Here is a 12,811-nt window from a genome sequence, read left to right on the forward strand (position 1 = left end):
TCCATTTCCCTTCCACCTGATAAGCTTCATTAGACATATATGTCTTTTAGAATAGGTATTCTGGTAACAGATTTTCTTAGTTTTCCTTCATCTGAGAATGTCTTTATTTCTCCTTAATTCCTGAAAGACATGTTTGTTTGGAATAGAATTCTATGCTGATGATCCTTTCTTTCAGTACTCTACTAATACTGCTTCATTGCCTTCTGTTATCTATGGCCTGTGAGGAAAAATCAGCTATCACTTGAATCATTGTTCTCCTATATATGATGTATCACTTCTCTCTGGCTGCTTCCACATTTTTTTTTCCTTTGGTTTTTAGTAGTTTGATTATGAGTTTCTTTTACAGCTACATTGTCTGGAGTCTGTTGGGCTTCATGGCTCCATAAGTTTATACTTATTACCAAATTTGAGAAGTTTCTAGCCATTATTTATTCAGATTTTTTTTTCTACATGATCCTCTCTCCTCTCCTCCTTGGACTCCAATGTCATGTCTGTTAGACGTTTTGGTATTGTCACACAGGTCTCTGGGGCCTGGTTCAACTTTGACAATTTTTATCTATTGTTTACACTGGAAATTTTCTATTGATATAACTTCAGTCTTATTGACTGTTTCCTCTGTCATGTCATATCCATTCTGCTATTGAGCACATCTAATGAATTTTATTTCAGTTATTCTAATTATATTATAAAATCCCTGATTTTGATTCTTAAAATAGTTTCAAACATTCTTATTCTTGAGGATAGTTTTATTGAATGTATATAATTTTAGGTTGCCAATAACTTGACGTCAGTTGAGTATTTCACTATCTTCTGACTTCCATTGATTCTGACTTCTATTGATTCTAATTGTTTTACTATCTTTACTTTGTTTGTAATTTGTCCTTTCTCTTTGGATGTTTTTAATATCTCTTATTAGTCTTTGATACCCTGCAATTTCACTATTTTGTATCTAACTGGGTTTTCTTTTTTCCTATATCAACTTGGATTTATTAATATTTATGGATTGAGGATTGATATCTTTCTTTAAGTCTGAAAAAGTCTCAGCTCTTTCTCTTTCTTGCTAAAATTTCATTTTGGAATTCTGGTTAGATATATGTTGAATCTTCTCTTTCCCATTCTTTCTTTCATCTCTCTTACCCTCTTTTCCTTGATTTCTCCCAGTTTTTCATTTTGTTTGATTTCTTCTTATCTACTTCCCAATGCACTAGTTATTTTTGTTGTATCCAATCTTCTATTTAAGGTGATCATTGAATTTTACATTTCAATTTTTGTTAGTTTTATCTAGGTTATATTTTAACATTTATTTTTACATATTTAAAATTTTTGAAATAGAATCTACATACAGAAAATTGACCAAGTATAAATAAATAAATAAATAGCTGGAAGATTGATCACAAAGCAGAAATCTGTGTAATAGCTACCTAGATTAAAAAATAGAATATAATCAGAACTCCCAAATATCACACATGCTCCCTCCCAATCACTACATCTTTCCAGGATAACAATTATCCTAAATTTTATGGTAATGACTTCCTTGCTTTTAGTTTTACTCATTGCCTTGTCATTTGATAGATTCCTTTTTTCTCATGCTTTCCATTTTCTTTTCCATTTATTTAAATCTATTAAAGATATTTTAGATTCGTTTTATTCTCTGTAGTTGGTGGTACACCTCTGTAAAGAGGTCTCTGAGAAGATAGGCCAGAAAGATAGAGTTATTTACAAGCATAAATAACTCTACAGGGACTCCCCTGGTGGTCCAGTGGTAAAGAATCTGACTTACAATGCAGGGGAGTGGGTTTGATTCCTGGTCAGGGAACTAAGATCCCACATGCCACGGGGCAACTAAGCCCATGTGCCACAACTATTGAGCTCATATGCCTCAACTAGAGAGCCTGTGTGCCATGAGCTACAGAGCCCACACGCTCTGGAACCCATGCACCACAACTACAGAGCCCACATGCCCTGGAGCCTACTCTCCACAACTAGAGAAGAGAAAACCTGCACACCACAACTAGAGAGACACCCATGTGCCACAACGAAAGATCCTGCATGCCTCAGCAAAGATGCCGTGTGCCGCAACTAAGACCCGATGCAGCCAAAAATCAATTAAAAAAATAAAAAATAAATCTTAAAAAAATAATTCTACAAAGAGCTGCATAGTATAGTCTCTGATATATCACTGTATTAAACAGTATGGTAAATATACCTAAATGTGCAGGTATAATATACATATATGTAATCGTTTTACTAACCTTCAATAAATAGTTGATCCAACACCATTTTCTTGATGTAATGCCAATAATTCCACCATCAGGAAGATTTACATTGCTTCCCAGTCCTTTGAATGCATTATAATTTTTTAAGTAAAGGATACCATTTATTAAAAAAAATATTCCATCCTGTGATAGGGTCACATCAGACACACTGTGTCTTTCATCATCAGTCAGAATGTTTGGAGGCACTCTGATTCTGGTCCAAGTACGGAATGAATCATTTGTCTGAAAGGTCTCCATATCAGCTACCACAACAACAAATGAAGGAACACAAGCAGCCCAGTCTGCCATTAACTGACTACCCTGTGGTGAAGATATTGGTAAAAACTCAGGAATCTCAGGTATTGTTAACAAAGAAAAAGTCAGCAGGAAAAAAATATCTGCAATAAAGCAATCTTGAAAAGCCACTTGATTTCCTCTAATCTCCTTTAGCACATCATATTTTGTCATTGGTAGCAAGATATGCCAGGTCCTAAGAAGAGAAAAATAAAAAATATAAGAATAAAATGCACCCCCTCCTTCTCATCTATCTTGCATGGTGCTGACATTTATTATCTTTTATAAAAATTTTTATTTTTATCAACATAAGTCTGAGTAAAACAAAACAAATAGTACTAAAATATTACCACTGCCCCATTTCTCCTCATTCCTCACTTAAGTTCCCAAAGAAACAGTTTTGACACTTACAGCTCTTTGTCCTGGAATGTGTTTCCATATTCTCAAACAAATATTCGTGGTTTTTTTTTTGTTTGTTTGTTTTTTTGCGGTATGCGGGCCTCTCACTGCTGTGGCCTCTCCCGTTGCGGAGCACAGGCTCTGGACGCTCAGGCTCAGCGGCCATGGTTCACGGGCCCAGCCGCTCCACGGCATGTGGGATCTTCCTGGACCGGGGCACGAACCCGTGTCCCCTGCATCGGCAGGAGGACTCTCAACCACTGCGCCACCAGGGAAGCCCGTAGATGTTTTTAATGGCATCCAAGGCAACATTCGTTAAATGGATATCTGACATTCTGTACATATGCATATTTTATTGCTATTTCTTTTAAAATATCATTTATTTACTAATTTTTAAAACAAAATAATAAATCATGTTATACAAGAGTATATGATACAAAACACACACCTTAAAGAATAATACCAAGATGAACACCTGTGTAATAATCATCCATATCAAGAATCAGAACATTGCCAGTAACTTGGAAATTTCCTGTATGTCTCTTCTTTCCCCCTCTTCCACCCACTCACATATAGTCACTGGCCTTATTTTTTAAAATACTGAGATATAATTGACATATAACATTTTATTAGCTTTAGGTGTATAGTATAATGATTTGACATTTTTATATATTGCAAAATGATCACCACAGTAAGTCTAGTTACGTCCATCACCATACATAGCTACAAAAATTTTTTTTAATGATAAGAACTCTTAAGATCTACTCTCTTACTTTCAAATATACAATATAATATTATTAAACAGAAAATATAAATATAAAAATCCACTAGTATAGCTGGATACTTTAAAACTTCTCTATAAGTAGTTAATAGATCCAGCAGGAAGAAAATCAGTAAGGACATAGTTAAACTGAAGAGCACCATCAATCAACTGGATCTAATTGACATTTAAAGAATACTTCATCCTGGGCTTCCCTGGTGGCACAGTGGTTGAGAGTCAGCCTGCCGATGCAGGGGACACGGGTTCATGTCCCAGTGCGGGAAGATCCCACATGCCGCAGAGTGGCTGGGCCCATGAGCCATGGCCGCTGAGCCTGTGCGTCCGGAGCCTTTGCTCCACAACGGGAGAGACCACAACAGTGAGAGGCCTGCGTACCGCAAAAAAAAAAAAAAAGAGTACTTCATCCTAAAACAGCAGAATACACATTCTTCTCAAGCTCATACGGAGTATTCACCAAGATGCACCATATTCTGGGCCACAAAGCACTCCTTAAAAAATTAGAAATCATCAAAGTATGCTCTCATATCACAATGTAATTAAGCTAGAAGTCAATACAGAAAGATACCTGAAATTTCCCTAAATATTTGGAGATCAAACAACACACTTCTAAGTAATATATGGATCAAGGAAGAAACCTCAAGTGAAATTTTAAAATATTTGGAAATAAATGAAAATACAACTTATCAAATTTGGGAGATGACCTGAAAGCAGTGTGGAGAGGGAAATTTACAACATGAAATGCATACACTAGAAAAGAAGAAAGAACTAAAAATCAATAATCTAAGTTTCCACCTTAAGAAACTAGAGATAGAAAAGCAATATAAACCTACATCAATCAGAAGAAAAATAATAATAAAAATTAGAGCAGAAATCAGCAAATTTAAATGAGAAAAGCAGTAGAGAGAATCAATGAAACCAAAAGCTGGTTCTTTGAAAAGATCAATAAAATCAATAAACTTCTAGTTGAGCTAAGAAAGAAAGACAAAGGACACAAATTACTAATATTGGAAATTAAAATGGGCCATCACTACTGATCTCCTGGACATTAAAGAGTAATAAAGGAATACTCCTTATTAAATGAACAAATAATGGACAATTCTATGCCCACAAATTCGATAACTCAGATGAAATGGACCAATTGAAAGATAAAACGTACCAAAAATCACACAAAGAGAGATAATGTGAATAGGGATATATGCATAAAATAAAATAAATAAATAAATAACAAATTACCTTCCAAAACAAAAAGCACCAGGCCCAGAGAGGTTCACTGGTGAATTCTAACATTTAAGGAATATAGGATGTCAATACTCTATAATCTCCTCCAGAAAATAGAAGCAGAGGCAATACTTCCCAACTTATTTTATGAGATCAGCATTACTCTAACACCAAAACCAGATAAAGACATTACAGATAAAGCTACAGACATTTTAAATCCAATAATGTGTAAAAGATTTATTTACCATGACCAAATGGGATTTATTCCAGTTATGCAAGTCTGGTTCGACATTAAAAATCATTTAATATAATCCATCACATAAACAGGCTAATGAAGAAAAAGCATATAATCATATCAATAGATGTAGTAAAAGCATTTGACAACATCCAACACCCACTCATGATAAAAACTCTCAGCAAACTAGCAACAGAGGGGGAGCTTCCTTGACTTGATAAAGGAACATCTACAAAAATATACAAAAAACTTAATGGTGAAAAATTAGATGCTTTCCTCCTAAGAACAGGAACAAGGCAAAGACTTCTATTCAACACCATACTGGAAGTTCTAGCTAACACAATAAGACAAGACAATGAAATAAAAGTTTTACAAGATTGGGAAGGAAGTAACAAAATGTTCTTTGTTTACAGATGACATGATTATCTATGTAGAGAATCCCCAAGAACAGACAAAAAATGCCTGAAACTAATAAGCAATTATAGCAAGGTTTCAGGATATAAGGTCAATTCCCATGCTTTAAAAACTAGTTTACCACATTATGTATTAATAAATTACATAGTATTTAATCTTTCAACTTTTTGCATTTTATATAAATGGAATCATACTGTACTTTTCTTCCATGACTTGCTTTTTTCATTCAATATTATGTTTGTGAAATACATTCATGTTGATTTGTGTTGCTGTGTTTGATTTATTTTTCACAGCTGTATAATGTATATATTCTATAGCATAATTATACTAGAGAATGTTTATCCATTTCTCTATGAATGGAAATTAGCGTTTCAATTTTTTTCCTATTAGAAACAATACTGCTACAAATATACTTTCACACATCTCTTGATGCAACTGTGCAAGGGTTTCTCTAAGGTATATACTGGTGTTGAATTGCTGAACCATTTGATATATGCATCTTCAACTTTGGCTGGCAGTGTAAAAATATCTTTCAAATTGTTTGTGCCAATTTATACTTCTACTAGCAATGTATGTAAGGGTTCCATTGATGCACATTTCTATGGTGTGAATGTTTGTGTGTGCCCAGAATTCGTATATTGAAATCCTAATGCCCAACGTGATGGTAATAGCAAGTGGAGACTTAGAGAGGTGCTTAAGTCATGAGGGTAGAACTCTCATAAGTGGGACTAATGCACTTGTAAAAGAGGCGCAAGAGAGCTCCCAGCCTGTTCCACCAGGTGAGAATACAATGAGAATTCTGACACCCAGAAGAGGGCCTTCAACCAACCACACTGGCACCCTGATCTCAGACTTCCAGCCTCCAGAACTGTGAAAAATAAACTGTTGTTTATAGGTCACCCAGTTAATGGTATTTTGTTATAGCAGCCTGAATGCTGAAACATATTTTTACCAACAGTCTAAAATGTTAAAATATTTATCAATCTGGTGTATGTAAAATAGACCTTTCTGGGCTATTAATATTTTTCTCTAATTGTTAATAAAGTCAAACATCATTTCATGTACCTATTAATGAGTTGTTTGTCAAATCTTTGCTTTTATAATTTGAGGTACTTTTATTGATTATAGAAATTTTTTCCTATCCTGAGGCAATAAAGATATTTTCCTATCTCTTTTTAAAAGTTTTTCAGTTTAGCCTTCCACATGTATGTCTTCTGAGGTTATTTTATTATTATTATCATCATCATTATTATTAATCTCAGATTATTTTAATGTATGATATGAGGTAAGTAATTATGATATGAGGTAAGAATAAAGTAAAGCTTCATTCTGTCCCTATTAAGATGATTAGGTAGTTTTCTCCTTTAATCTATTAATGTAGTAAATTACATTAAAACATTTAAAATATTATACTACTAACCTTGCACTTCTGGTATAAACCAACTTGATTATATGTCATATCTCTTTTCATATATTGGTGGATTTATTTTATTAATATTTTATTCAGAGTTTTGTATCTAAGTTCATGAATGAGATAAGCCTATAATTTTTCTTTCTCATACAGACCTTGCCTGAATTGGCATATGATAATTTGCTAACTTCATTCTGCAATTTAGGATTGGAATGATCTGTGCTAGTGCTCTATCCCCCTCCCTAAAGATTGTTAAATATTGATTAAGTTTCTTTGTTCAACTTCTATATTTCCTTTTGAGTCACCTTTAAAAAATTGTATTTTTCTAGAATGTTTTCTCTTTAAGTTTTCAAATGTACTGGTCTATAACTGTTTATGTACTGTTTATGTATCTGTTACATCTCTAAAGTATGTTTGTTTTTAAAACCTAGATTAGTCTTTCCACATTTTTTCACATTACTTGTTCATGTAAAACCTTTTATCTCAACTCAATGCCACCTCTAAGATGGTATCTAAATGGATCTCTCTGTATTATCACCTAGTGTATTTCTTTCATAGTTCTTGATACAACATATTATATTGTTTACATATTGTTAATTATCCATTTCCCATCTTAGAATTTGAATTAGAATAATTTGAATTCCCAATTAAAATTTGAATACAGAAGGTAGGGACCTTGACTATATCCCTAGTTTCTAACAGTAGCTTGATTAGTAGATGTACAACAAACATGTGTTGAAACAATTGTGGAAACCAATTGAAATACATGTGCCAAAAAATTAAGTTAAATCTATACTTATTCTGTATCTAGTTACCATAAAGTTGAATTTCTTTTTTTTTTTTTTTTTTTTTTTTTTTTGGGGTACGCGGGATTTTTTTTATTAGCTAGACATATAACATTTTATTTTATTAAAGTACAGTTGACATACAATATTATGTTCATTTCAGGTGTACAACATAGTGATCTGACAATCAAATAAATAACAAAATGATCACCATGGTAAATTTAGTAACTATCTGTTACCAAAATTATTACAGTATTATTGACTATATTACTTATACTGTATATTACCTCCCTGTGACTTATTTTATAATTACAGGTTTGTACCTCTTAGTTCCCTTCACTTATTTCTCTTTCTAATAATTTTGTTACTAGTGTATAGAAATGCAACAGCTTTCTATATGCTAATTTTGTTTCCTGCATCTTTACTGAATTTATTTTTTAGTTCTAATAGTATTTTGGTGGGATCTATAGGATTTTTAATATATATAATACCATGTCATCTGCAAACAGTTTTACTTTTTCCTTTCCATTATGGATTCATTTTATTTATTTTTAATGTCTGATTGCTGTGGATAAGACTTTTAATACTATGTCGGTGAAAGTGGAGAGAGTGGGCATCTTTGTGTTGTTTCTGATCTTAGGGAAATGCTTTCAGCATTTCACCGAGTATGATATTAGCTGTGGGTTTGTCATATGTGGTCTTTATTATGTTCAGGTATGTTTCTTTTATACCCACTTTGTTCAGAGTCTTTATTATAAATGGAATTTGTGAAAAGTTCTCTTCTGCATCTGTTGAGATGATCACATGATTTTTATCCTTCATTTCATTAATGTGGTATATCTCAGTGATTTGTGGATATTGAATAACCCTTGTTTTCCCAGGATAAATCTCACTTGATTATGGTGTATGATCCTTTTAATGAATTGTTGAAGTTGGTTTGCTAATATTTTGTTGAGTAATTTTGCATCTGTGTTCACTAGTGATATTGACTTGTAATATTCTTGTTTGTAATGTCTAGGTCTGGTTTTAGTATCAAGTTGATGCTGGCCTCATTGAATTAGTTCCTGCTCAATTTTTTTTTGAATAGTTTGAGAAGAATAGTTATTAAGTCTTCATTAAATGTTCGGTAGAATTTACCTGTAGAGCCGTCTAGTCCTGGACTTTTGTTTTTCAGAATTTTTTGATTACTGATTCAATTTCATTACTAGTGATTGGTCTATGCAGATTTTCTATTTCTTCCTGATTCAGTCTTAGAAGATTGTATGTTTTTAGGAATTTATCCATTTCTTCCAGGTTGTCCTATTTGTTGGCATATAATTTTTCATAGTAATTCCTTATAATATTTTGTATCTCTGTGGTGTCAGTTGTAACTTCTCTTTTATTTCTGAGTTTATTTATCTAGGCCAACTGTCTGTTTTCTTGATGTGTCTGGCTAACGTTTTATCAACTTTGCTTATCCTTTCAAAGAACCAACTCTTCATTTCATTGACACTTTCTTCCCTCTTCCTTCCTTTTTTGTCTCTGTTTTGTTTCCACACTCTGGTTGTCACTATTTCTTTCCTTCTACTAACTTTGGGCTTTGTTTGTTCTTCTTTTTCTAGTTCCTTTAGGTGTAAGTTTAGGTTGTTTGTTGGTAATTTTTTTTCTTTCCTGATGTAGACCTTTATTGCTGTAAACTTGCCTTTTAGAACTTCCTTTGCTGCGTCCCATAGACTTTTTTTAAAATAAATTTATTTATTTTATTTTTGGCTGCGTTGGGTCTTCATTGTTGAGCATGGGCTTTCTCTAGTTGTGGCAAGTGGGGGCTACTCTTCGTTGCAGTGTGCAGGCTTCTCATTGTGGTGGCTTCTCTTGTTGTGGAGCATGGGCTCTAGGCACACAGGCTTCAGTAGTTGTGGCACATGGGCTTAGTTGCTCCGTGGCATGTGGGATCTTCCCAGACCAGGGCTTGAACCTGTGTCCCCTGTATTGGTAGGTGGATTCTTAACCAATGTGCCACCAGGGAAGCCCCACCCCACAGACTTTAGAATGTTGTATTTCCACTTTTATTTGTCTCAAGGTATTGGTTTATTTTCTTTGATATCTTCAATGACCCAATGGTTGTTTAGACTCCATATGCTTGTGTTTTTTCTAGTTTCTTATTGTAGGTGATTTCTAGTCTCATACCATTGTGACTGGAAAAGATGCTTGATATGATTTCAATCTTCTTAAATGTATTGAGACTTCTTTTGTGTCATTACATGTAATCTATCCTGGAGAATATTCCATGTGTACTTGAAAGAATGTGTATTCTGATGTTTTTGGGTGGAATGCTTTGGATGCATCTCGTAAGGTAGCCTGATTTAATGTGTCAGTTTTTTCAACATCTTTATTGGAGTATAAATGCTTTACAATGTTGTGTTAGTTTCTGCTGTATAACAAAGTGAATCAGCTATATGTATACATATACCCCATATCCTCTCCCTCTTGAGCCTTCCTCCCACCCTTCCTATCCCATCCCTCTAGGTCGTCACAAAGCCTGGAGTTGATCTTGTGCTATCCAGCATCTTCCCACTAGCCATCCGTTTTACATTTGGTAGTGTATATATGTCAATTCTACTCTCTTACTTCATCCCAGCTTCCCCTTCCCCCTCGTGCCCTCAAGTCCATTCTGTACATCTGCATCTTTGTTCCTGCCCTGTCACTAGGTTCATCAGTACTGCTTTTTAAAATTCCATATATATGCGTTAGCATACAGTATTTATTTTTCTCTTTCTGACTTACTTCACTCTGTATGACAGACTCTAGGTCCATCCACCTCACTACACATAACTCAATTTCATTCCTTTTTATGGCTGAGTAATATTCCATTGTATATATGTGCCACATCTTCTTTATCCATTCATCTGTTGAGGGACATTTAGGTTGCTTCTATGTTCTGGTTATTGTAAATAGTGCTTCAATGAACATTGTGGTACATGTCTCTTTTTGAATTACGGTTTTCTCAGGGTATATGCCCAGTAGCGGGATTGCTGGGTCATATGGTAGCTCTATCTTTAGATTTTTAAGGAAAATCCATACTGTTCTCCATAGTGGCTGTATCAATTTACATTCTCACCAACAGTGCAGGAGGTTTCCCTTTTTATGTCAGTGTTTCCTTATTGCTTTTCTGTCTAGGTAATCCATCCATTAATATAAGTGGTGTTTAAAGAACCCTACTGCTTTTGTATTACTGTGAATTTCTTCTGTTCTGTCTTAATATTTGCTTTATGTATTTAGGTGTTCCTATGTTGGGTGCATATATATTTACAAGTGTTATATATTCTTCTTGGATTGATCCCCTTATCATTAGTTATGTTCTTCTTTGTCTCTTATTACAGCCTGTGTTAAAGTTTATTTTGTCCGATATAAATATTGCTACCCCCAGCTATCTTTTTGCTTCTGTTTGCGTGGAATACAGGTATTCCTTGGAGATATTACAGGTTCAGTTCCAGACCATTGTGATAAAGCATATATTGCAATAAAGCAAATCACACGAATTTTTTCATTTCCCAATGCATAGAAATGTTATGTGTACACTTACTATAGTTTATTGAGTGTGCAACACCATTTTCTAAAAGAACAATGTACATATCATCTTAATTAAAAATACATTATTGGTAAAAATTACAAATATCTGAGTCTTCAGCTAGTTGTAATCATTTTGCAATAGTAACATCACAGATCATTGATCAAAAACCACAATAGCTTATATAATAATATTACATTAAATATAATCAGCTAAATAATAATAATTAAAAGTTTGAAATATTGCAAGAATTACCAAAATGTGACACAGAGACACAAAGTGAGCAAATGCTGTTGGAAAAAATGGTACTGATCTTGACAGATGCAGAGTTGCCAAAAGCCTTCAATTTGTAAAAAACACAATATCTGCAAAGTGCAATAAAGTAAAGCACAATAAAACAAAGTATGCCTGTATGTTTTTCCATCCCTTCACTTTCAGTCTGTGTGTGTTTCTTTAGATCTGAAGTGAGTCTCTGGTAGGCGGCATATATATGGATCTTGCTTTTAAATCCATTCAGTCACTCCATGTCTTTTGATTGGAGCATTTAGTCCATTTCCGTTTAAAGTAATTATTGATAGATATGTACTTATGCAATTTTGTTAATTGTTTTCTGGTTATTTTTGTTGTTCTCTGTTCCTTTCTTCTTCTCTTATTCTCTTTCCTTGTATTTTGATGACTTTCTTTAGTACAATAGCTGTATTCCTTTCTCTTTATTTTTTGTGGCTCTATTATTGGTTTTTGGTTTGTGGTTACCATGAGATTCTTTTTTTCTTAATTAACTAATTTATTTAATATTTTATTTTTGGCTGCATTGGGTCTTCATTTCTGCACATGGGCTTTCTCTAGTTCCAGTGAGCAGGGGCTACTCTTCATTGCGGTGCATGGGCTTCTCATTGTGGTGGCTTCTCTCGTTGTGGAGCATGGGCTCTAGGTGTGTGGGCTTCAGTAGTTGTGGCTTGGGCTCTAGCGCACAGGCTCAGTAGTTGTGGCACAGGGGCTTAGTTGCTCCATGGCATGTGGGATCTTTCCGGACCAGGGCTCGAACCCATATCCCCTGCATTGGCAGGCGGATTCTTAACCACAGCGCCACCAGGGAAGTCCATACCATGAGGTTCTTATATAACAACCTATGTACATAGCAGTCTATTTTAAGGTGATGCATGCTCTAAAGTGTTTGAGCATGTTCTAAAGGCACTATATTTTTACTCCCCCTCTCACGGTTTTGTTTTTTACACCATCTTTTTGTTTTGTGTATTCCTAAACTAATTATTGTAGCTATACATGATTTTATTAGTTTTGTCTTTTAACCTTCATACTGGCTTTATAGTTGGTTGATCTATTACCTTTACCATAGTCTTGCCTTTACCAGTGATATGTTTTTCTTTCATAATTTTCGTATTTCTACTTACGGTTTTTTTTTTTTTTTTTTTTTTTTTTTTTAAAAATAATTTTTTTAAATTTTTTTAAAAGTT

At 34.0% G+C, this 12,811-nt stretch overlaps 1 protein-coding gene across 1 annotated transcript in view; it reads right to left on the reverse strand.

Moving 5' to 3' along the window:
• CATSPERE (catsper channel auxiliary subunit epsilon) overlaps positions 1-12,811 on the reverse strand; it is a 238,213-nt gene that overhangs the window by 141,183 nt on the left and 84,219 nt on the right. The window contains exon 9 of the mRNA XM_024754501.1: positions 2,253-2,745. Coding sequence (XP_024610269.1) covers positions 2,253-2,745 — 493 coding nt within the window. The remainder of the gene's footprint in view (positions 1-2,252; positions 2,746-12,811) is intronic.

Source organism: Neophocaena asiaeorientalis, unplaced genomic scaffold (genome assembly GCF_003031525.2).
Source record: "Neophocaena asiaeorientalis asiaeorientalis breed wild unplaced genomic scaffold, Neophocaena_asiaeorientalis_V1.1 scaffold524, whole genome shotgun sequence".
In the NCBI taxonomy this organism is placed as follows: Eukaryota; Metazoa; Chordata; class Mammalia; order Artiodactyla; family Phocoenidae; genus Neophocaena; species Neophocaena asiaeorientalis.